This window comes from Podarcis tiliguerta, assembly GCF_965153285.1.
Source record: "Podarcis tiliguerta genome assembly, chromosome: 9".
Classification (NCBI taxonomy): domain Eukaryota; kingdom Metazoa; phylum Chordata; class Lepidosauria; order Squamata; family Lacertidae; genus Podarcis; species Podarcis tiliguerta.
The window spans coordinates 58,112,863-58,137,376 of NC_139542.1; the positions used below are offsets into that span (position 1 = coordinate 58,112,863).

The window sequence follows — 24,514 nt, forward strand, 5'->3', positions numbered from 1 at the left end:
GCAACCTGGGGAAGGTTGTGTGTGAGCAGAAGACCCTGAATCTTTCTTTCATGAATGAAAAAAGAGCTTTTTTATCATGCATTTATCTGGCATATTTACCACCTGGAGGGCAATTCTGAGCTGAGGGGAAACAGATTTATCTTCAGCAAAGGCTGGTGTGCTTTGGATTTAAAAAAAGGAAATAATTCCATATACTGTGCAGTTTGAGCTTAAGAATAAACAGATAAACTATTAAAAGCAACTGTAGGCTGATGTAATTCAGACTAGTTGCAGTAGTACACATTATAATGTACTGGTTTTGGAATAATAGTTTTGGAAAACTTAACACACTGCTAAGCAATTGGTAACATTCAGAGAATGAAATGAATCCCACTGAAACCCAGTAGGGAAGCTATTCATGCAGGAGTAATTTCCACATGGTGTTTTCTTTTTTCTGGAGTAGAAACTGCATGCAGAATGGAAGCAGATGCACATCTGCATTGCAATATAATTTATGGTGCAAGGCCTCTAGCACAGACCCTGTTGTTCTACAATGCAAATGAGGTTCTGCATTCTATCTACACTGGAATTTACGGTAGATGGGAAAGTGTGTTGACCGTTGCTGCTGGGAGTAGCATGGTTGCAAATGACTATATTTGAATAGGAGCTAATTTAGTGCAGCTAAATTTGCAAAAGAATTGGAACGCATTTAGCTAACATGTCTAAAATAACTGATTTTAAGTGCCCCAGAACCTTTGGTACAAAGCACAGTTGATAAAACTCTTAGTGGTTGACATTTGAGACACCTTTGGGTGATTTTTGAGAACATCCACATGTACATGAATATCATGCTTCACATGCATTTGGTAAATCAGTTGTTGTTTTACCATAGCAGACTAAATTACAGATTGCTGTACTATTTATTCATTACACAAGGTGCAGGAAGTCAGCAATATAATATAGACAGTACAGTGGTGCCCCGCAAGATGAAATTAATTCGTTCTGCGAGTTTTTTCGTTCTACGGGTTTTTTCGTCTTGCGAAGCACCAATGTGTATTGACGGTTTCCCATAGGAATGCATTGGCGGTTTAAAAAAAAAAAGGCGCAAGACGTTTTCGTCTTGCGAAGCAAGCCCATAGGGAAATTCGTCTTGCGAAGCAACTCAGAAAACGGAAAACCCTTTCGTCTAGCGAGTTTTTCGTCTTGGGAGGCATTCGTCTTGTGGGGTACCACTGTATAGCCCATGCAGAGCATGCTTTGATCCACACACCTTCAATACCTATGAGAGTTTTGCTCAGTTAAAACTCTACAAATGCAGCATTTAGAGCCTGCACTGTTAGAGATCGTCAAAACCCAAAACACATTTTTCTTCTTCCTTGATATTTCTGAGAAGATGGCATAGCACTGAAACATTCTTCTATTCTCTCTTTTGATGAATGTCTTAGCAGCAGCTAAGAAAACATGCAAAATAAGTAAATCCATAAGCCAGGTCAACTCACATACAGCAACAAATTCCACCATTCATCATACAATTTCACAGACCACACCCATAGCAAATGAGAGGCACCTGGAAGTACTGCCCCCCCCCACTCCAACATTTTTCATACATTTCTTTCACCAACCTTAAGAAGAAAAGTTTTGCGGATTCACCTCTCAGTCACCCAACCTGATTTTCCTCAAGGAAAAAGAACTCCCATGTTCACATGTCTTTAAAATGTGCATTTTTAAAGATTGTTCCTTAATACTTCCAAGCAAAGGATAATTCAGAATAGGCATCACAAAAGCACTTTTTTAAAAAATGAGAAAGGTAAAGGACCCCTGGAGATTAAGCCCAGTCAAAGGCAACTACAGTGGTAAAAGGTAAAGGTACCCATGCCCGTACGGGCCAGTCGTGACCGACTCTGGGGTTGCGCATCCATCTCGCTTAAGAGGCCGGGGGCCAGCACTGTCCGGAGACACTTCCGGGTCAGTGGCCAGCGTGACGAAGCTGCTCTGGCGAACCAGAGCTGCGCAGCACACAGAAAAGTTGTTTACCTTCCCGCTATAAAGCGGTACCTATTTATCTACTTGCACTTAAGAGTGCTTTCGAACTGCTAGGTGGGCAGGAGCTGGGACCAAATGACGGGAGCTCACCCCGCCGCGGGGATCCGAACCGCCGACCATATGATCAGCAAGTCCTAGGCGCTGAGGTTTTACCCACAGCGCCACCCGCGTCCCCTAACTACAGTGGTACCTAGGGTTAAATACTTAATTCATTCCGGAGGTCCGTTCTTAACCTGAAACTGTTCTTAACCTGAAGCACCACTTTAGCTAATGGGGCTTCCCGCTGCCGCCACAGCATGATTTCTGTTCTTATCCTGAAGCAAAGTTCTTAACCTGAAGCACTATTTGTGGCTTAGTGGAGTGTGTAACCTGAAGCGTATGTAACCCGAGGCACCACTGTATGGGGTGTGGCGCTCATTTTGCTTCCGGATGAGGGAGCTGGCTTTTGTCCACAGACAGTTTTCCAGGTCATGTGGCCAGCATGACTAAACCGCTTCTGGCGCAAAGGGACACCATGACAAGTGCCAGAGCGCACAGAAACACCGTTTACCCTTACACTACAGTGGTACCTATTTATCTACTTGCAGTGGTATGCTTTATACTGCTAGGCTAGCAGAAGCTGGGACAGAGCAACAGAAATTCACCCCGTCGCACAGATTCGAACAGCCGATCAGCAAGCCCAAGAGGCTCAGCGGTTTAGACCACAGTGCCACCCACATCCCTGTGACTCATGGGACTAGAGATGTATTACTGTAATGATTTGTTGTTGTTTAGTCGTTCAGTCGTGTCCGACTCTTCGTGACCCCATGGACCAGAGCACGCCAGGCACTTCTGTCTTCCACTGCCACCCGCAGTTTGGTCAGATTCATGTTTGTAGCTTCGAGAACACTGTCTAACCATCTCGTCCTCTGTCGTCCCCTTCTCCTTGTGCCCTCAATCTTTCTGTAAATCAATCTGTAATGATAAAGGTGCTATAAAAGGGCACTAACTTAAGCTGCCTTTCCTGACTATTATTAATTGGCTTCTTTATTACTTATTATTTAGTACCAATCTACACATTCAAACAGGGACGCGGGTGGCGCTGTGGGTTAAACCACAGAGCCTAGTACTTGCCGATCAGAAGGTCGACGGTTCGAATCCCCGCGACGGGGTGAGCTTCCATTGCTCAGTCCTAGCTCCTGCCAACCTAGCAGTTCGAATGCACGTCAAAGTGCAAGTAGATAAATAGGTACCGCTCCGGCGGGAAGGTAAATGGCGTTTCCGTGCGCAGCTCTGGTTCGCCAGAAGTGGCTTAGTCATGCTGGCCACATGACTCGGAAGCTGTACGCTGGCTCCCTTGGCCAATAAAGATGAGCGCCGCAACCCCAGAGTCAGCCACGACTGGACCTAATGGTCAGGGGTTCCTTTACCTTTTTACACAATCCAAACAATTCACATGGGACTGTAAATGAGACCATAAGATCTAGGAACTACATTTTCCAACCTTTCTGCCTCTTCACGGTGACCTGGAAAAAGGCAGCCTTTCCTCCAGGAGGCTAGAAATGCAGAATGGGAGTAGAAAACAGACAGGGACTGAGAGAATACTACCAGCTGAGTCTAAGTCTGTGAGGACTGGTGAGGTGTCAGTGGGGACTCTGACAGCTGGAATGGATTGATTGATTGATTTTTAAATACAGTTATTTTAAATACAGTTATTTCATATATTCTGTGTTTTTTAGGTAACCAATAATCAATTAAAATAATAAAACAATAACAAACAAAGCTTAAAAGGGACTAAAATAATAACTACACACAACAGCACGGCACAGCAGTATAGAAATTCTGTTAAATAAACAAACTGCATGTTTGTGGTACACTTTGTTCCCAAAGCATCTTCAGATGTAAACATTGTATAATAATGTATTAAACGACAGAGGGACAATTTGAATTTTTAGCACCAAAATATTTAAAAAATGCTACACCAGGAGTGTGTAATATTTGGTCACTTGAATTCAGCATGTATGGTTATCTAAGCAGAAGTGTTTCATATCCTGTCTGCACAGAACAAATACCCCAAACCCTCTTGCCTAGATTAAACAGTGGTACACCTAAGCCACACACACACACACACACACACACACACACGAGCCTCATCTAGCATAAAAGAGTTTTCTGCAACAAAATATTATACCAATGTGTTTTACGCTGTAAGAACTGTGGTTAAATCAGGATCAACAGCATAAGATTTTAGGAATTCAGTTTATAGGGAAGAGAACCACTCAAGTTTTACAAAACAAACAGAAAGGGTCTTTTATGTCCTCCCAGCTGCTTCAGAGGTCAGGTTTACAATGGGCATGCAATAATTTCAAACATATGGATAAAATAATAATAAGAGCCCCACTAGATCAGACCAAAACCCTATCTGGTCCAGCATTTACTTTCCCACATTGGTGAACCAGATGCCTTTCGAAGGCCAGAAGTAGGACAAGTGGTCAATAACACTGTCATTAGGAAAAAACTGTATTTGTAAAATGTGACTCACTTGATCACTTCATCATGCACAACCAAACCAATCCTAATAATCCCCAGACAAACTTGGATGGCACTGAAATTCCCACTTTCAACAAAATTCCCCTTAAAACCCTAGCTTATGGATTCTCCACAGAAGGCCTCTCAAGTTATGAAAACATTGATTAGCTGGTTAATCATTTACCTTTCATAGAATCAACTGCTTACATTTAGATAAGCTGGCTTATTATCAAAACCCCAACATGCATGGCTTTATGCAATTTTGAAGGAAGTGTGAAATTACGTACGTGTTAATAACAAAAAGCTACTACTCACTGTTAAAAAGAAAAGCTTAACCTTTTCTTTTTCATTCACTATTACAGTAACATACCAAACCTGCCTCACAAAATAAACAAGTGCATCTTTCACTTGTAGCCTCATTGATTAGATTTGACTTCTCCCATTTAATCAACTATAGCTTTAGTTTACTAATCTACCCATTTATTATTGGTTACAGCTCATGGTTAGTCTGAAGAAAGCCTAGCCACAAGCCCAGGTTTGGATGCCATGTTAAGCCATACCCTGGCTTAGCTCAGCATGGTATGGTAGCAAAAAGGCCCAGTAAAGAACAAAACAGCTATAAGCTCCACTCTTGCAGCCCCATTTGGCATGGTGTGATGCGCAAACCAGGTCACGTCAGAGAGTCTAGATTGTTTTAAGTAAACAGTCAGCAGAAGCAAAGGAAGAAAATAGCATTTTTGCTAATTAAGAAATTGTCACAGACTCAATCAGCTTCACCCAGACTCATAGTCACACCTGGAAAATTGATCAATGCTACAAACTACTGACCTTACCCTAAACCCATTTGTTTGCATGCCAAATGGCTTAAATTTTCTTCCCATTCATCAGCGCATACATGGTAATTGGAAGCTGACTTGTGAACAGTCAGGAACATCAAGGAGCTGCTGTTTTTAGACAGGGTCACTGTGAAGAAAAAAAAGGGAAATGTAACCTTCATTGAGCCTGTAGAGGTCTGTGGGCTGGCTTACATGTGGATGTAAATAAAAAGATTTCTTGTCACACGTGTTATGCTTTCTTATTAAGATGGGCCTATTTTATGGTGTATGCATTCATGTTCTTTCTGTGTCAAGTAGTGTATTGTACTTAGGTATGTTCTTCCTTGATGAAGCTTTTAATGCCTCCAGTCAAGTTTCTAAGTATAAACTTGCTTAACATTTCTATAGTACTGTCCCTTAAGTTCCCCCTGTGTAACATGAATCAGTTTTAAATTGTGTGAACAAGGAACGAATGTTTAGCTTAGAAAAGAGCCCTGCTACCAGGAAACAAGCAGCAGACAATGTTAGCTTAATCACAAAGCTTATTGTTTGCAGGTGACACACAGAGGTCATAAAAATGACCAAACGATCCCAGCATGAACACCTTCACCTTGGCATAGCTTGGCTTATAGTACATGAGAATGACTGCTGGGCAGAGTGCAGAGAGAATGAACACCATGGTGTATCTGCACCACTGAAACCAAAAATTTATTCACCTTTCCCAGCTGAGTTCCATATAACTGTATAATGTTAGGATCATGTGAACTTCTCTGCCTGTCCTTTAGACAGATTTTCTGTGTTGGTTATTCAGAAGTCACCAGGGACCAGACTTTGTCATACCAAGGTTTTGCCATTGCCTCTCTCAGATGCTTTAGGTAACAAGAAATAAATCTTCTTTTTCAGCCATGGGCAAAATATTAACTAACTCCTTGCTGTTTCCATTCAGGCCATCTCAACTGCTAAGAAGAGCCAGTGTAGGTAGTAACAGAAAGTTTTGTTTAGTAATCCAGTTTATTTCTATAAAAACCTTTCCCCGTGATTTTGCCATTATGTGACAGATTCGCTAACGGTAGTAGGAAGTCTTTGTCCTCTTCACACCATGAACATAATAGAGATAAAGTTTTATTTTAGTGAGACAGTTTTAGAGGCATAGAGTGCCATCTAAGAATTGTTGCCAGCATTGTTTCCTTAATGTGGACAAAAATTGAACACACTGGTATGTGGACCAAACCCCCCACCAATCTGCTGGGCCTATTTTACTCTGGAGATCTTTCTACCAGCAAGATTAGTCATTAGTTCCATTTCTGATTAATCATATATGCAATGACTGAAGAAGAAAAATTACTTTTAGTGATGGCACAATTAAACACTCCACAGTGGACCATATTCCCATAGCTATGAAATATGTAATGAGCTTGATTTGAAGACCAAGCAGTTTCCATTGCCAAAAATCACTGTTTCAGAATAGTTTGCTGCTTGTCTCCAGGGATACGCAAGAGATATGGGTTTAAAAATAGTTTTGCTTTACATACATCAGATGAAAACCATTCTTTCAAGCTTCCCCCAACCCCCATCCATTGGTAAAGACATAACTTATGTCGGCATATGTTACACCATCTTTCTGTAGTTTAGATTGTTCCTTAAAACACCACTCATTCAATACTGGTATGATCTGTGTGAAATTTTTGGCTGTTGATCGGTTTTGTTACTCTTGAGAGCCCTGTTTTCTGGACTTATGTACTGAGAAGGGAACATATCTGTGTTCATCTGTTTACCCGTTCTACACACAGACATGGTGGACTCCTCTACAGAGCAATGCTAACTATAGAATGCCATTGTAAATTGCGCTGGCATAAGTTACCCCTGTTCCAAACATTGCTCAGGAGGAATTCAACTTATACCACCATTTTTTTTGCCAATGTAAGTTCTGCTGGGCCACTAGGTCATGTGATAATGCTGAAAAACATTTGAAATAGGTGGAAGTCTCTCCTTGCCCAATTCACATCCCTGGAACACTCCTGGTTGAGGATTTATGTCAGCGTAACTTACGGTGGCTTAAGTTCTGTTGTCTGAGCCAGAATGAGAGAATTATGCTGACATATCTTCAGCTCAGCTGGGATGAGGAATTTATACAAACATACCCCCAACTAAGCCAGCTCAAGATCTGCCATGTCCAAAATCTCTCATCCAACAGATTTTGAGTTTGGGCCATGCTGTAAATAGTTTTCTGTTTCTGAGTTTTCTGTTTTTGTCTCTATTTCTGGGTTTTTGGTTTCCATCTATAAAAGTGGAAAGGAGCAATGATGCACCTTAAAAGGGATAATGCACCTTTCCATGCTAATTCCCAAAACCAGCCAATTACTTCAAGCACTGTTGAAAGGTTTCCCTGAAATTAAGATGGGAAACCTCATATTCTGACTTTTTGTGCATATGCTAAAACTTACCACAGTTCCATTCATCTGATTTGTCAGCGCAGTCTATCTGCCCATCACACCATGATTTTCGAGGCACACAGTCATGGTTGGCACATGTAAGTTCATCCTTTTTGCAAAATGCTGCCATGAAAAATGCAGACAAAGACATAAGTAAGTCCAGAAGTAGAAATAGCTTCATTGCAGAACTGAGAATGACACTATCTATGAAAAGGAGAGCAATAATGTTGTTTTAACAATGCCCAGAGTTGCTTTTGGGGAGGGTGTCTAATGAGTTTTCTTGCCACTGTGAACTGCCATACTGTTGATAAAGTACCCTTTCAAGTAGAACAGTTCCATGATGCCCACACTCCATGGCGCTGTGGGGTAGGGGAACTGTTCATCTGATTCCCCTCTAAGACTTGCCATGGAAAGGAACAAACAGTTCTGTATTATCTTGTTTACATCTTTATGGCTATGGTTCCAACTTTGTGGAATTAAATTTTTCACAAACAAGTCAAACTAACACAAAATTCCAAGTAATTTTGCAAGATTGCCTCCCGCTAATGTGAATTCTTCCAGAACCAATTGAGCAGGGTAAACAAAGCAGACAGTCCTTCATTAAATCTTGACATGTCTTTTATCAAATAACCCACAATAAAGGCATTACAAATCCATGAGCTCAGAATGCTTTAAGTGACATATAAAACTATAAAAGAAAAGCAGAACCCAAAACCAAAACAAAACAACAATTGGAGGAGAGTCTTTGGATAATCATCATCATCATGGATGACTGCAAAAGGAACAAATATCAAAAGCATGGAAAAAGACCTCTCCACCCTCCTAGTCTTCTCTAGAATAATATTTTTTTAAAACCAAGATTGACATATAGATTCAGGTTAGTTTCATTAATGCTTAAATACAGCTTAGTATTTAAGGGATCAGTAAATAAAATTGGGTGGGGGCAATTATACTGCAAAGCACATCAGAGTTTTACCTGTTCTATCACTTGTGAAAATGACCTTAATATGAATTGGGTCTCTCCTCCTCGAAAACAAAAGTAATTTTGTACATCTAAAATGCCAGTTTTATGACCAGAAACACAAGTTCTGCAGTTGATACACAGATGGAATAAAGTACATGGATTCATTATAAGTACCTAGGAAGAGTTCGGATGATCGATCTAGTTGAGCATCTTGTTCCCAAGAGTGGCCAACCCAAAGCTTCCATGAATACCACAAGTAGGGTTTGAAAGCATAGCTCTTGCCTGCTGTTTGCTACTCAGTTAACAGAATTAGAAACGTAATTGGCTACTGTCTTTGAACCTGGAGATCCCACTTCCTCTGTCTTTTTCCTAATATTTTGGCCACTGCAGTCTTTTTTAAACTCAACTGGCAAAACAAAATGTCATCTGTGCATGTTGTAGCTGACCATTTTTTTCTATTTTATCCACAGTCCTTTGTAAAAACCTATGACCTATGCTGACCTACAATGGCCTATACAGCTTAGGTCCAAGCTATATGAAAGACCATATTCCTTCATATGGATTATGACCAGGTTCTGAGATCTTCAGGAGAGGCCCTTCTCAGTCCCACCAACCTCACTGGCACACTTGCTAGGGGTGTGGGAGAGAGCCTTTTGGGTGGCTGTTCCCGGAATTTAGAACTCCCTCCCTAGGGAAGCTAGACTGGCAGAGACTTCATAATAATTATAATAATAATTTATTATTTATACCCCGCCCATCTGGCTGAGTTTCCCCAGCCACTCTGGGTGGCTTCCAATCGAATGTTAAAAACAATACAGCATCTTTCTGAAATGCTTTGGGGAACTGACTGCTTTTAACAAAAGGGCTGTTTTTTATTGTCATTTTATTGTAATATTTGTATGGTTTTAATGTGTGTTTTAATTCTATCAATGTTTAATTGGTTTTCCTCCCTATGTTTTTAGCTTTTATTTTTATCTGTAAGCTGCCTTAACTCCCTGCCAAGGGCATACAAATAATAATATTGATTGGTTTTAAAGAGAGATAAATGTTACGGTTATAGCTGTAGAAATCTGTCTAGAGGACAAGAGAGTGGAGAGAACATATTTTAAGCAACCCAGGAATATATGAGTAGTATGTGCATGTAGCGCACCAGATATTCAACTATAAACCCCACCCATCCAAAAATCATATTATTGGACCCTTTAGCAGGGACAGACTTTTGACAGATGTATAGATGCTACAGAGATCAGAGTTCTGGTGTCACTATTGCCACTCCAGGGTAACTGTAATCATTAAATTCTCCTACAAGTTTAATGGGCTGAATATTGCCAGCTTTAGGGGTCCAGTTAATGCCTGGCAACCTTGCCTTGAAAACAAGCAGCTGCTGTGAGCCTAAAGTGCTGTGCTGATGTTGGGAGAAGAGAACCTAATCTTCATTGGAGGTTTTTAAACAGAGGTTGGATGGTCATCTGTCAGGGATTCTTTAGCTGAGATTCCTGCATTGTGGGGGGTTGGACTAAATAACCAATTCGGTCCCTTCCAACTCTATGGTTCTGTGAATGAAAATGGGACAGGGAAATCCAGGCATGAATTCATTATGAGGTACAGAAATGGAGAAAAAGAGCAAGGAAGTATGTAATAGAGGCAAATGGAGCTAGAAGGACAGCTAATCCAAGAGAGGAAATTAAAGGGGCAGAAGGATATAATGAGCTCCCTGCCTCTTTCTTTTTTCTTTTTGCCCAGAGTGGGAATGTTGTGCTCTTGCCCTCTCAAGCACTTACAGCAATTAGTTTCATCCACATTGTCGGGACAGTCTGGAAAGCCATCACATATCATGGTATATTTGATACACAGTTTGCTTGCTGGACATTCCCAAAGACCTCTTTCTTGGCAACCTGGAGGCACAAAATTAAAGACATTAAATACATTTAGCTTCAACAGCACATCAGCTAGAGCATGTGGTTGTTGTGAATGGCTCAACAACTGAGAGATACAGAGAATACAAAGGCACAAATGTCAGCATGGCTTCCTCTGCTGTCCTTTGACCTGTGTTTTACATATAGTCATCATATGCCTATTACAAATATAGCTTAAGATAGCACTTCTATCCAGAAAGAGATTAGGAATGTGCTTACATTTAAGAAACACACATTCAAATTATTTTGAAACATGAAATTAAACTATATTATTAACCAGACGTGGGGAAAAACCAGATGGACTTCTATAACGGCACAATCCTATGCATTTTTTACTCCTACTTAAGTCCAATAACGCTTACTCCCATACATGTGCATAGCATTAACTGCGTAGAGCAGTATCAGCTGGAGGAATAAAGTGATGGAAAATCCACCACTACCCAAACCCTGCTAGCTTATGCCAGCTAAGGCAGGACATGGGGACAGCATTTTTAGCATAGGAGAGCAAACGGGGTTTGGAATCAGCTTCTCCAAGGCTGCATCTGCCCTGGTCCCAGAACATCACCTTTGGGGTCTATGCCTACCAGAAACACTAGGGGCACTACAACTATGCCTGAAGAGGTTTTAACTCAATGGAAGTGCCCAGTCATCAATGGTGCTCTTCCCTGTCAGTAGACAACCACCTTTGCTCCATGCTAGCCCACTCCAGCTAGCAGCTCTACTGGTTAAGCTTGCTCTCTTTGGATGCAGTTCTAATCCCATTTACAGGGAAGTGACAAACCTTAGTGGACATAGTTGGGATTGCTCTGTAAACTGTAACGCTCGTATCACTAAAATTACACCACATCACAAATGTGTATTCTGTATGTGGATGATAAATAACGTGTGCAAACTATGTAAATAAGAGGGACTAAAACAAGTTTGTGCCTTTGGGTTTTTTTGCTGGAGTTTTTTAACATTTGAGTGTTACTGTTGCACATGTTTATTGCTTCTTGTGTATGGTTATTGCTTTAATGTTGTTTGCTACCCTAAAGGATTTTCTGCTGCAAGGCCATGACATATTAGTTGGTTGTTTAATTAGACAAATAGGTAGGTAGATAGGTAGATAGATAGATAGATAGATAGATAGATAGATAGATAGATATAGATAGATAGATAGACAGACAGACAGAAACACAGCCAAAATGAAGGATTTAGAAGCTTTCCACACAATAATAAGCACATTACTTTTTGCCCAGCTAACACTGAAAATAGCATGTTCTAGATGGCAGTGCAAGCAGCAAGGGAAGAAATGCCATAAAAGTATCCCCTTTTTTACTCTTTCACCACAACATCTCAAAGGATTTCTGTGGAGGTTTCTGCAAGTTGCAGTAGGAAAGCTTTCTAGCTACTGCAAGAATTCCCTACAGTACGTTAATTAAAAATCTTCTGAGAGTTATCAGAATATTTTATTGCAGTAGAATACCTTATGTCACTTCCTGCAACAAATCCTACAGTAAATTCCCAATAAATTATACATGTGAAAGCAGCCTTTGAAATCTGGCATTTCATTTAAAATTTAAAAAAGATTATGTACACTAAAACCACCCACTTTACACATTTTCAAAATCATCTATGTCAAGAGATTCCTTACTTCCTTGCTAATAGTTAAAAAAATGTGTGAAACACTAAGTATTTTCTAGCCAAACTTAATTCTTAATTATTTCAGTGACAGACTTGTTCATATGCTTTATTCTTCCACTGAGATGAATAGAACCTGAATTTGGATTAATAGATCAATGATTTTCTGCATTTCCCTTGAAATATCTTAAAATATTATAAATGATCATTTAAAGAAGAGAAAAAGAAATAGGAAAAAACCCTCAAAAAAAAACCATAGAGATGGATCATTGACACAGCTGAACTGGATAAATGTCAGCTTTCTGACAATGATATACACCTTTCTAGAGGCTCATCATTATTCAACAAACACAGCCACTGTCTCCTCCAAGTGTCTTTAATCAGCTGTACTGGTTTTATAATAAATTCAGTATGAACTCTTGTATAACTGTGTCAGTCTTTTGATATTAAATTCTTGGTTCATCATATGGAGGAAATTAAGGCACAGCACAGATCTATAAAATATTTATCTCTCTACAGATTTTATACATATTGTTTTCTTAAAGCAGCTCAGTTCACTATCAAGATGTAGGAATGGGCTGCTCTGCTGAAGCAGAACACTGGTAATTGTGCAAAAGACACATTTTACAAAGAACTTTGGCTTCTCGCATTCCCTGGAGTATAAAAAATACTAAGTACAAGAGATATTAAATTAAAAGTAATCACACCAATGATCCAACTATATCCTCAATATTAAGTAAAGCAAACATGCAATATGGAGGGGCATAAGAACGTAATCTGTATTTATGTGTGGGAGGCACTAGGACTGGAAATACATTCACATGCACACACATATAGAAATTTATATACACGAACTGGATTTCACAAATTCTTTGGTTGCAGGTATAATAAATTGTGGCAAATATAATTAGGCTGAAGGACAACTTGACTTCTGTTTCATTATAACATTCGTCATTTCCACACATAAATCCATAGATCAGCAGTGTGCACTGTTCTGCGCTCTTTTCCTATACTTCTGAGAAGTCACTACAAGCATGAATTAATATTACAATAATCCCTGAACATTATTTAATAGCTAAAGAGATTCAAATTATTTTACTGAGCGCAAACCCTCTTCTAGTTGATCAGTATGGTCTGAAATAATCCAGAAACCTGACCACCAATTGATGGATTGAAATGTTTAATCTCTCCAGTATGAAACTAGCACATATTATTGGTGGCAGCAGATTTTAACAGATTCTGGCAAAACAGAGAAATAACTTTTGAAAGAACACTATCCATTGTTAATTGACCTAATGTAAGTCAACAGACACAGGTGGCGCTGTGGGTAAAACCTCAGCGCCTAGGACTTGCCGATCGCATGGTCGGCAGTTCGAATCCCCGCGGCGGGGTGCGCTCCCATCGTTCGGTCCCAGCGCCTGCCAACCTAGCAGTTCGAAAGCACCTCCGGGTGCAAGTAGATAAATAGGGACCGCTTACCAGCGGCAAGGTAAACGGCGTTCCGTGTGCTGCGCTGGCTCGCCAGATGCAGCTTGTCACGCTGGCCACGTGACCCGGAAGTGTCTGCGGACAGCGCTGGCTCCCGGCCTATAGAGTGAGATGAGCACACAACCCTAGAGTCTGGCAAGACTGCCCCGAACAGGCAGGGGTACCTTTACCTTTAAGTCAACAGAATACAGTGAGTTCTCCACCAATGGTATTTTAGTGCACTGAACTTTATCCAGATTGTGCCCATCTACACAATGTCATCTACAGGAATAATTCTCAAAGACCATTGATTTTTGTCCTCCAGTTAAAAAAAGAACATGAATGAGGACAGAACAGCTTTCTAGAGCTCTAAAAGCATTGGCTGTTCTTCAGTAACAACATTAGCCATGGTCAAAGAAATGTCATTCTGACAGCTGTAATTTTCAAGCAGATGCAGTCTCTCATATTTATAGGCTCTGATAAGAATTCTGTTGACCACTAAACATTTGTCTAGGAGACACATAGAGAGCAAAGACAATTTACTATTAAAGGAATTTACTTCATGTAGTAACTAAACAGAATTCCATACCTTAAAGTCAAACAGCAGAAAGCACTAGAAAAATATGTTGCTCATTTATATTTCCTCTTCAACAAAAATAATTTTGCAGATGGAATATATATATAGTATTTTGAGATGGCAAAGAAATTAATAATGGGGGGGGGGGTGTCTTGTCTTAAAAAGATAGAACAGGAACACACAAAGTGTCATTCTTTTCGATTAAATTCATTCCCAATCCAGATATTCATATACAGAAACAGAATGTTTTCTCATGATAGGCATGCCATAGTTCAAAAGTAAAATTCCTGACACCCCCAAAGTTGTTGAGCTTCTTTTAGGAAACCACCAAAATTGTTGAGCCAGAGTTTTATGGAGGAGACCTGGGGACACCTCACACATCCGCCCCAAAGGAAGGGCCAGAAGTGGGGCCGAAGCCATGACGGCATGTTCAGAATACCTGGAGAATGGTGGCGGGGGGCAGGGGGAAGCACTGAGAGGAAGAAGCTGAAGAGGAAAAATCGCCCGACAACCCAACCACTGTCCTGGTGGTTATGCCCCTCACATATAGATGTACTGTGAAGGGCTGGCAATTATTTCCTGCCTCAAACTCCGCCGCGGGTGGAGACATTGGCGAATCCCTCCTACTCCTGCTGCTGTTGCTGTGAGGCAGCCTAGAAAGGCAGCAGAATACAGCCCCGGACTCAGCAGAAACCCATGCCCAGTCTGAGGCAGCAGCCCCCTCTCCACGTTCAAGGGATGAAATGCAAAGCCCTTGCAAGAGCAGTGACAGCAGAGGTGGGATGGGGGTGTGAAGGTGGGGAGGAGACCTAGAGATCTCTAGGGGAAAAGGACCAAAGAGGCCCTCAACGAGGGAAGATGACCCCCCTCATTGCACATCCCAGGAACCCAGAGAGAGAGAGGTGCCCAAGGAAGGGAGGTGTTCCATGTCTGGCGCAGGCCCTCTCCACCGAATGCTTCACCTCACCCATGCCTGCATGCATCCATCGTTCTCTCTTCCCTCCAAAGGCAGCGGCAGCAATATGGTGGGCAGGGCCAGAGCGGAGCCAAAAGGGAAGCCAAAGGCGACCAAAGCAGAACATAAAGCCTCAATGACACACACAAACAGAAAACCGGAAAAGAAACCCGGGTTGCCATGCATGGGGGAAATTCCGGACATCTCTTAAAATTCTAAAATTCCTCCCAGTCACCATTTTAGGCACCCGATTTCTGTATATGTCTGGAATTTTCCAGACGTATTGAAGCCTATCTCATGAAAGATTAAAGGCCAAACTAAATGAGACAACGGGAGATCCATGACTAGAGCTCCTGCAGGATTTTTCACATCTAAAAGCAGTCGCAGCTCAAGGGTAGCCCTGGTTTGGATCAGGGTTGCAGTGCGGGGGGGGGGAGGGAGATCTGATCCTTTCTTCTGTGTCCTTTTCATCATCATCATTGTCGTCATCATCATCACCACAAAATTTACATGCTTAATGCTGCCATGTGCTTTCCCTAAACTACCACCACTGCTGTCCAAACACAGAGGCAGTCTATTTGGACAAAATGTTTTCAAATTTGCTACTCTCAAATTCACCATCTGAAGAAGGATCTTCAGCTTCTCTTGCAACCAGTGCCAGCCCTCATAAGAAAGCACATGTTTAAGGTTCACAACAACCTACCAGTAATGAGAAACCTCAGAAATGTAATTCATAATATAGTATTTAGAATCAAATATTCACAGTGTTGTAATTAATGATCTGAAGACTAGCTAGTTAAGAGAAACTTAGATTAGCCCTACAAATAGCATTTAATATGTATAACATTTGGGGAATGATCCAGCCTAAATAAGTTTCATCAATGCCAATGACAGAAATGTGAACACATGTGTACATTCACATATGAAATAATTGGAATATAGTAGTGCATAACTTTAGCTAGACTGCCCTTGGTGTGTGCGCGCTATGCTGATTATTTCAGTATGTATTGTTGCTAATTAAGAAAGGTGCAATCCCTGGTGTCAATTATGTAACTTTGGGAAACAAAGCTTTCTTCCAGTTACTAACAACATATTCAAATAGCCCCAGGAAGGGTATTCATAATGTTCTCATTATCGAAGATGAACGCAATGTCCATGTTCATGAAGGACTATAAGACGCACTTTTTCCCTCCTAAAAAGTAAGGGGAAATGTTTGTGCAACTTATGGAGCGATTGCGGGCTGCGCGGCTAAGCCAGAAGCCAGAACAACAAGAGGGATCGCTGCGCAGCGCTCCCTCTTGCTGTTCTAGCTTCTGGCTTAGCCGCACGAAGCCTCTTCAGGGCAGGGGGAGCCTTCATCCGCTGCCCTGAGGAGGCTTTGCGCGGCTATCCCAAAAGCCAGAACAGCAAGAGGGATTGCTGGGCAGCGCTCCCTCTTGCTGTTCTAGCTTCTGGCTTAGCCCCTCAGTCCCTTCCCCCACCTCCAGGAAAAGCCCCCAAGAGATGCGCTCCCTTTAAAGAGCCACACAGAGCATGTGTGCAGCTCTTGGGGGCTTTTCTTCCTCCTGGGGAAAAGCCTGCAAGCACCGCACACACGCTCCACGCGGCTCGTGAAAGGGAGCGCTGAGCAGAGTCTGGGATGCATACAGGCTCTGCTCAGTGCTCCCTTTAAAGAATTTTTTTTTTCTTGCATTTCTCTTCTAAAAACTAGGTGTGTCTTATGGTCAGGTGTGTCTTATGGAGCGAAAAATATGGTATATCTGCACTACAGTTGTAATCAAGAATGAATTACTGAGAGCATCCATTTGGCTCGCACTGTTCACTCACATAATATTGTTATAAGCTCACTATCTGATCGCTGGAAAAGATAGAATCCAGAGATGTAACAGAAATGGGATAAAGGTAAAGGTAAAGGTACCCCTGCCCGTACGGGCCAGTCTTGACAGACTCTAGGGTTGTGCGCCCATCTCACTCAAGAGGCCGGTGGCCAGCGCTGTCCGGAGACACTTCCGGGTCACGTGGCCAGAGTGACATCGCTGCTCTGGTGAGCCAGAGCCGCACACGGAACGCTGTTTACCTTCCCGCTAGTAAGCGGTCCCTATTTATCTACTTGCCCCCGGGGGTGCTTTCGAACTGCTAGGTTGGCAGGCGCTGGGACCGAGCAATGGGAGCGCACCCCGCCGCGGGGATTTCCCCTCTAAAAACTAGGTGTGTCTTATGGTCAGGTGTGTCTTATGGAGCGAAAAATACGGTATATCTGCACTACAGTTGTAATCAAGAATGAATTACTGAGAGCATCCATTTGGATCACACTGTTGACTCACATAATAAGCTCACTATCTGATCGCTGGAAAAGATAGAATCCAGAGATGTAACAGAAATGGGATATTGACCGCTTAATGTTCCTTTCTGGTCAAACTTGACAGCCAATTCTGACTATACCTTCAATTTGTTAGGGAGATTGCTGGATAATTGCTCCCAATAGCCAGGAAATAGATGGAACCTTGATTATTCTTAATGAGGGGAAGCCACAGGGGTAGGGTGAAGTCATTTAGGTCTCGGTGTGTGCATACAGGAACAAAATCTGACCCAGTTTGAGTCAAACTCAGGTAGAGATAGAGGGGGAAAACTAGATTTGAGCTCTGGGAAGCACTTTTTGGGTCCCTGCAATCATCATCTGAGTCCCTTCTTTGTGTGCCTTCTCCATAGGAAATCCAGATGTTGGCAACACAGGAATGGGCCATTTCTGAGGTAGATCCTTGTTTGTGGAACACACTCCCCAGGGAGGCTCGTCTGGCACTTTCTTTAGGCATGAGGCGAAAACAACCAGGCATTCAGCTGTTTAACATTCTATAGGTTTTTTAAATGTGTTTGTGGGAGAAGGGTCTAATTGATTTGTTTTGGGTTTTGTTTTATTACGTATTTTGCATGTTTTTGTTTTTTGTGAACTGCCCTGGGGACTTCGGATGAAAAGCGGTATACAATTTTTCATAACAACAACAACAACAACAACAACAATAATAATAATAGAAGATCATTTACCACAGTTCTCTTCATCACTATCATCTTCACAGTCTGCTTGTCCGTCACATCTTCTGGAAGACAAGACACACCTTCCTGAACGACATTTGAAATGGCTGGGAGAGCACTCTGCCAGGAAAATTACAAAATCCAGTCAATTAAAATGCCTTCATCATTAGTATGAAGAGAAACATAAAAGAAAAAGAGCACTCACAGCCATGAAGAAGGGCCCATTGCTGTTCAATTTGACTACTTCTTTGAGTTCCTACAGTGCTGTTCAATTATTTTAAAATTGCATGGAATTTTGACCTTATGAAAGTTTCAGGAATACCTGGATTTGCTTTCATACACATCTAGTGACAACTTTATACCCTGGCTGCCATCTGCAATCCAAAACTGAGTAGCACTGACCCCCAATTAAGAGAATAACAGCCTTCATTCCATTAACTTATTATGCATATGATTTGACTAGAAAAATAAATATAAACATAAGGCAATGAAATTCTAGCCCTCCATACCAGAGTCCCCCTCAAGTATGCAATGTCTAGTTTAAATATTTAGTAACCTTCTACATCTTCATCAGGTGTTAGACAAGTTTGATTGTCTGAGTTTTCTTCTGGGAACTGAGAACAATCAGTGTCTTCTGGCCACTGCAAGCCTACAATTCCAAGTACAGACTCACATCGTTCTTTGGACTGTTCACAAAGTGCTCTGAAAAGATTATGTGGAAAAGAATTATTTTGGATGGGAAAATTAGAGACTGAATCAATTCACACTTTCCTTGAAAAAGCCATTGGCCAAACCCAGCAAAACTAGTTAAGAAAATTAAGATTTTTTTTGAGATTCTTTCAGTCATAATTATTTTCATGGGGTTTATTCTTTATTCATTACAGCTATGTAAGATGGAGTAACCAGAAACAGAACACACTGTTATTAGGAACAATATACCATCAGTGCCTATAAAGGCTCTAAAACACTTTAACCATTATTTCCCCCACATTTCCATTGCAAATCAGCAAGAAATAATAGGAACTAAACAAAACACACACTTCCAGTTCATAACATCCCAGAGTGCCTTGCGGATTCCTTTGAAGTTATTGCCAATGCCTATCATTATTTAAATTATACTTGTGACCAAATGTGGGTGCTGCCAGCCTGTTCTTTTACAAAGCTGCAATTCACAACCATTGACTCTATCCAGTTAGGGAAAGGACAACCAAACTTATGTTTTCTCAGTATCAGACCAGCAATCATGTCACTTGTGATGCAGACATGCCCTAACAGTAACAATATCTCTTACTTAAATGAAGACATGATGGGCTTGGCAATGCTACTAGCTTCCTACAGGTAAGGACTGAATTAATATTAAGTTACTGTGCATCTGACTTGCTCTATCTGCACTGAAACCTTCTTGGGCAAAGTTGGGAAGATGGTTACAGACCAGATTCAGGCACTCTTGGATGAGACTGATTTTTTGATCCATTTCAATTAAGGTTTATACCTTGTTTTGGCACTGAGACCACCTTGGTCACTCTCGTCCTTTTATCAGGAGAGTGATCCTGCTGATCATTCTTCATTCTCAACAACTTTTAATGACATAAACCACAGTATCCTTCTGGAGCACCGATTGTGTTGGAAGTGAGGGGTTCTGCTCTTGGATAGTACGCTAGAAGGGGGTGCTTGAGGAGGTATTGTTCAGCCCCATAGACCCTCCAGTATGGGGTTCTGTAGGATTTGATCCTATTCTCCTATTTGATCCTATTCTCCACATGCCAAACTATTCATCTTCTACATAAAACCACTGAGTGAGGTCATCCAGCATTCTGGAGCACATTGCCATCAAGAGGGTGTGGTGGTGGATGCACTGAACTGGTGTCTGACCACAGTAATGAACTGGGTGAGAGCCAACAAACAAAAGTTCAATATAGAGAAGACAGAAACACTTTTAGTAGATGATTCCGGATAGCAACCAGTTCTGGATGGGGATACACTTCTACTGAAGGTTTAGGTTCACCATTTGGGGTTATTTATGCAACTATAATTGTCACTGGAAACACATGTAGACTCTGTGGTGCAGAGCACCCTCTATCAGCATCAGTTGGTGGTCCAACTGCAGCCCCATTTGAACAGGAATAGCTATGCTCTGGTAATTTCTACGTTAGATTAATGCAATGTGTCATATATAGGGCTGCCTTTCAAGACAGTTTGGAAATGGCACCTATTGCAGAACTCAGTGGCCAGATTGCTAACAGGGAGCAGATGGGATGAACATACAATACCAAATCTGGTTTGTCACAATATTAGTTTCTGAGCCTAATTTCAAGTGCTGTTTTAACCTATAAAGCCTTAAGTGGCTTAAGACCCCAATACGACGTGAACCACCTTCCCCATACAAGTCTAGCTAGACCCTAAGATAAACTGTGTGCCCCCTCAAGGAGAAGTCCAAGGCGGCACCCACCAGTTTGTAAATACTCTCCCCAAGGAAGCTCACCTGATACCGACATATTATTGATGCCATCTTTTCACATTTTTATTTTGGTTCTTACAGCTATTTTAGCTGGCATGTTTGGTTATTATCCTTCTGTAGGGAAGGGTATACAGTGTTACCTCTGCTTGTGGACACGATCTGTTCTGGGGTGCCGTTCGCATCCCGAAAAGTCCATAACCAGAGCAGTGCTTCTGCGCATGTGCGAAGCGCGATTGAGCACTTCTGCGCATGCGCGAACAGCGCAGAACGTTTCTGCACATGTGCGAACCGCATAGAATGCTTCTGCGCGTGTGGCAAAACCCGGAAGTAAACACTTCCGGGTTTGCCGCATTCTTAACCCGAAAAAACGCAACATGAAGCGTTCGCAAGAAGAGGTATGACTGTATATATTTATTTATTTATTCATTTCTTTTACTTATTTATTTACTGATCACTTTGAGTAAGTTGTTGATTTTTAAATGTGTAAATTACATCAGTGTGAACCTTAGTTAGAAAGTAGCAAATTAACTGAATAAACAACAACTACTACTTATGGAAATAATAAGCATGGGTGGCAATAGGAACCTGTATTATCATCATTCAAATTGTATCTTTGTGATGAAGGGTCCAAATGCCATCACCTTCTACAACTGTTTCATTAAACAGAAATGGGTGAGGATTCTCAGTGTAGGGAACCTTAACGCAGAGCTCAACCAGATGCTTAAAGTAACAGGATATGTTTAGAGGCGTGCCTGAAACAGAGTCTATAGATATATGATAGATAAGCAGGATGGAGAATTGCATGTCCATTTTAAAGAAAGACCAAGATAAAAGAAATCTGTAAAAATGCCATAAGAAAAAGAACACCTAAAAGATAAGAATTGCCTTACTCAATCAAACTTCATTCCATCTAATCTAGCATCCTGTTTCTGACAGGAACCAGCCATATATAACGCTACAACTTCTTGAGCAGAGTGCAAATATAACAATAATGCTCCTTTGTTGTGACTCTAGCATCTGGTGCTTCTAAACTGTGTATTGCTTCTAAACACAGAAGTTCTATTTAGTTCTCATGACTAAAGGCCATTGAGAAGAGTTTTCTGTGAATCTGCTTAAAGACAAACAGCAATAAAATTAGTGTTCACTGAACATAGGGTTATTATAAATAAACTAAATAAAACCAACATGCCTTTAGTTTATACCATAAGGATTGCATTGGTAATACTACAACACACTATAAGCAGAATTACAGTTGCACTGAAAGTTTTGTGGCCTGCTTTAAGCTAGTTTAGGGACGCGGGTGGCGCTGTGGGTTAAACCACAAAGCCTAGGACTTGCTGATCAGACGGTCAGCGATTTGAATCCCCGCAATGGGGTGAGCTCCCGTTGCTCGGTCCCTGCTCCTGCCAACCTAGCAGTTCGAAAGCACGTCAAAGTGCAAGTAGATAAATACCGTATTTTTTGCTCTATAAGACTCACTTTTTCCCTCCTAAAAAGTAAGGGGAAATGTGTGTGCGTCTTATGGAGTGAATGCAGGCTGCACAGCTATCCCAGAAGCCAGAACAGCTTTTGCTGCGCAGCGATCCCTCTTGTTGTTCTGGCTTCTGAGATTCAAAATAGTTTTTTTCTTGTTTTCCTCCTCCAAAAACTAGGTGCGTCTTATGGTCTGGTGCGTCTTATAGAGCGAAAAATATTGTAGGTACCGTTCCGGCAGGAAGATAAACGGCGTTTCCGTGCGCTGCTCTGGTTTGCCAGAAGCAGATTAGTCGTGCTGGCCACATGACTCAGAAGCTGTACGCCGGCTCCCTCAGCCAATAAAGCGCGATGAGCGCCGCAACCCCAGAGTCGGTCACGACTGACCTAATGATCACAGATACCTTTACCTTTACCTTAAGCTAGTTATCAAGTGTTACCTGCATGGTGGAATGCGCTGATTTGTTTGAAGATCACATTTTGGCACTAAGATTGTGCAGGCAAAAAACATAAGGTATTTGTAACAGTTAGTTTGAACCAAGGCTGGGAACAGAGAGGACTCCCAGCTGATGGAGGCTTCTTTCTGTGTTCGATGGCCCAAGTAGTTGGGGTAATGAGTATAATTATAAGGCAGGTTCATGCAGAGTTCCAGTATAATTGGCTCACACTGACCTGTTAAAGTAAAAAAAAAAGTTTTAAAATACTTGAAAAATATTACTGCATTTTCAAACAATTATTACATTGGATTATAATTTTACACAAGGGATTTCTATTTTATTGAAAATGTATTATTTTATAAAACTAAAACTAAAACCATTTTGAAACATCAAAACGATATGTATGTTTCTGTTGTCAATTATAGTCATATACAGAAGTCTATTTTGTTCTAATTCAGAGCTGGTTATATTAAAGGATAAGCATTTTTTTGGCTAAGTTACAGCTATTTAAAGAATGAAAAGCATTTGGTTAAGACAAAGACAGAAACATCTGTTACTGCTCTATCTTTTCCATTTCTCTTGGAAGATTTAATTTATCCCCTTGTTTCTACCAGTTTTCAAGTGTCTGGTAGTAAATATTCTCTTTTCACAATGGGAATTGATAGGTCATCCCGAGACCCTTGCAGTATTATTCTGTTCCACAAAACATTTCACTTTCTTTCTTACCAATCTCAGATTCTCCCAGCTTTGTATTGCCTGGCCAGTCCTTTTTCATCAGTTTCCCTTTCAGTTAAGAATTCTTCTGCATGCCATATGTAAGTGGATCTAACCTTCAAAATCAAGTTTGCAGACCTAGGCTGTGCACACATTACTGTGTACTCCAGCTCTGGCACACTCTCACCACTGATGTTTGAAGCCAAGTACACATGCCATTAGCAACAGATTCCACAGGTCTCCTGTAGCTTCTTGAGAAATACTCCTATTTGATGCAGCTTCCCTCAAACCAGCTTCCATTCAATTAGAAAATGGAAGGTGCAATTAAGCTGAGGTGTGTACATTTCAAGCAGCCATTGACGGCAACTTCAGTGAATTAGAGCTTAGCATGGGAAACAAATCAGGTTATGGGAAAATACATTCCTGCCCCTTCTCTGGTGTGAACAGCAACTTTCAACACAGTGCAGGGAAATGAGCTCACTACATTTCAAGCCTCTAATGTGTACATAGATCTAGTAGGGCTTATCTACTAGTTATTCGGCCTTTAATATTATATGCAGGCTGAGATTACAAAGGAGTTAGACTCATATGTTCCAATCTCCCTCTCTTTCCTCAATCGCAGATCATGAAAAGAGAAGGCAACAATGGTACCAGGAAATTCATTTTCAACTTGACTGTAGGATCTTCTTACTGCATCAAAATCAGCAAAAGATAGACTCTCCGTCTCACCAGGTAATAAGTGAATTCATCCTTTGTGTGGGCTCATTATTTCAATAGGAACATGGGAAACTGCCTATCAAGTCATCATGTTCAGTATTGTCAATGTTATCTGGCATTGGCCTTCATGTGGAAGTTTTCCTTAGTCCTACCTGGGGATGGCAGTGGCTGAACGTAGGACCTTTTACAGGCAAAGCATGTGCTTTACACTGAGGCTGTGTATACATTACTGGCTTAAAAGAAAGCAAGGTCTTTCTTTTTCTCATTTTGGATCAAAGCTGGTTTGAGGGGAATGCATCAAAATGCAGTATTTCATAAGACATGATAAGATAGATACAGAATAATACATAGTGTGGCTAATGACATGTTCACACCGCTTCCCAAACCAGCAGCGTAAACAAGACTGTGT

General features: G+C 41.2%; 2 protein-coding genes across 11 annotated transcripts in view; both read right to left on the minus strand.

Moving 5' to 3' along the window:
- LOC310685618 (uncharacterized protein) overlaps positions 1-24,514 on the minus strand; it is an 850,221-nt gene that overhangs the window by 111,482 nt on the left and 714,225 nt on the right. The gene's annotated exons all lie outside the window — the stretch shown is intronic.
- The window catches only part of CORIN (corin, serine peptidase), a 127,763-nt gene that overhangs the window by 24,029 nt on the left and 79,220 nt on the right, over positions 1-24,514 (minus strand). For all 9 annotated transcript variants that reach the window (XR_014515340.1, XM_083458063.1, XM_083458062.1 and 6 more), the window contains 6 exons: positions 22,678-22,909; positions 18,863-19,008; positions 18,319-18,426; positions 10,523-10,636; positions 7,790-7,900; positions 5,364-5,493 (listed from right to left, as the gene is read on the minus strand). Coding sequence is in view for 8 of the 9 variants with exons in the window: in XM_083458063.1 (XP_083314189.1) it covers positions 5,364-5,493; positions 7,790-7,900; positions 10,523-10,636; positions 18,319-18,426; positions 18,863-19,008; positions 22,678-22,909 (841 nt within the window). In the remaining variant the exon portion in view is untranslated. The remainder of the gene's footprint in view (positions 1-5,363; positions 5,494-7,789; positions 7,901-10,522; positions 10,637-18,318; positions 18,427-18,862; positions 19,009-22,677; positions 22,910-24,514) is intronic.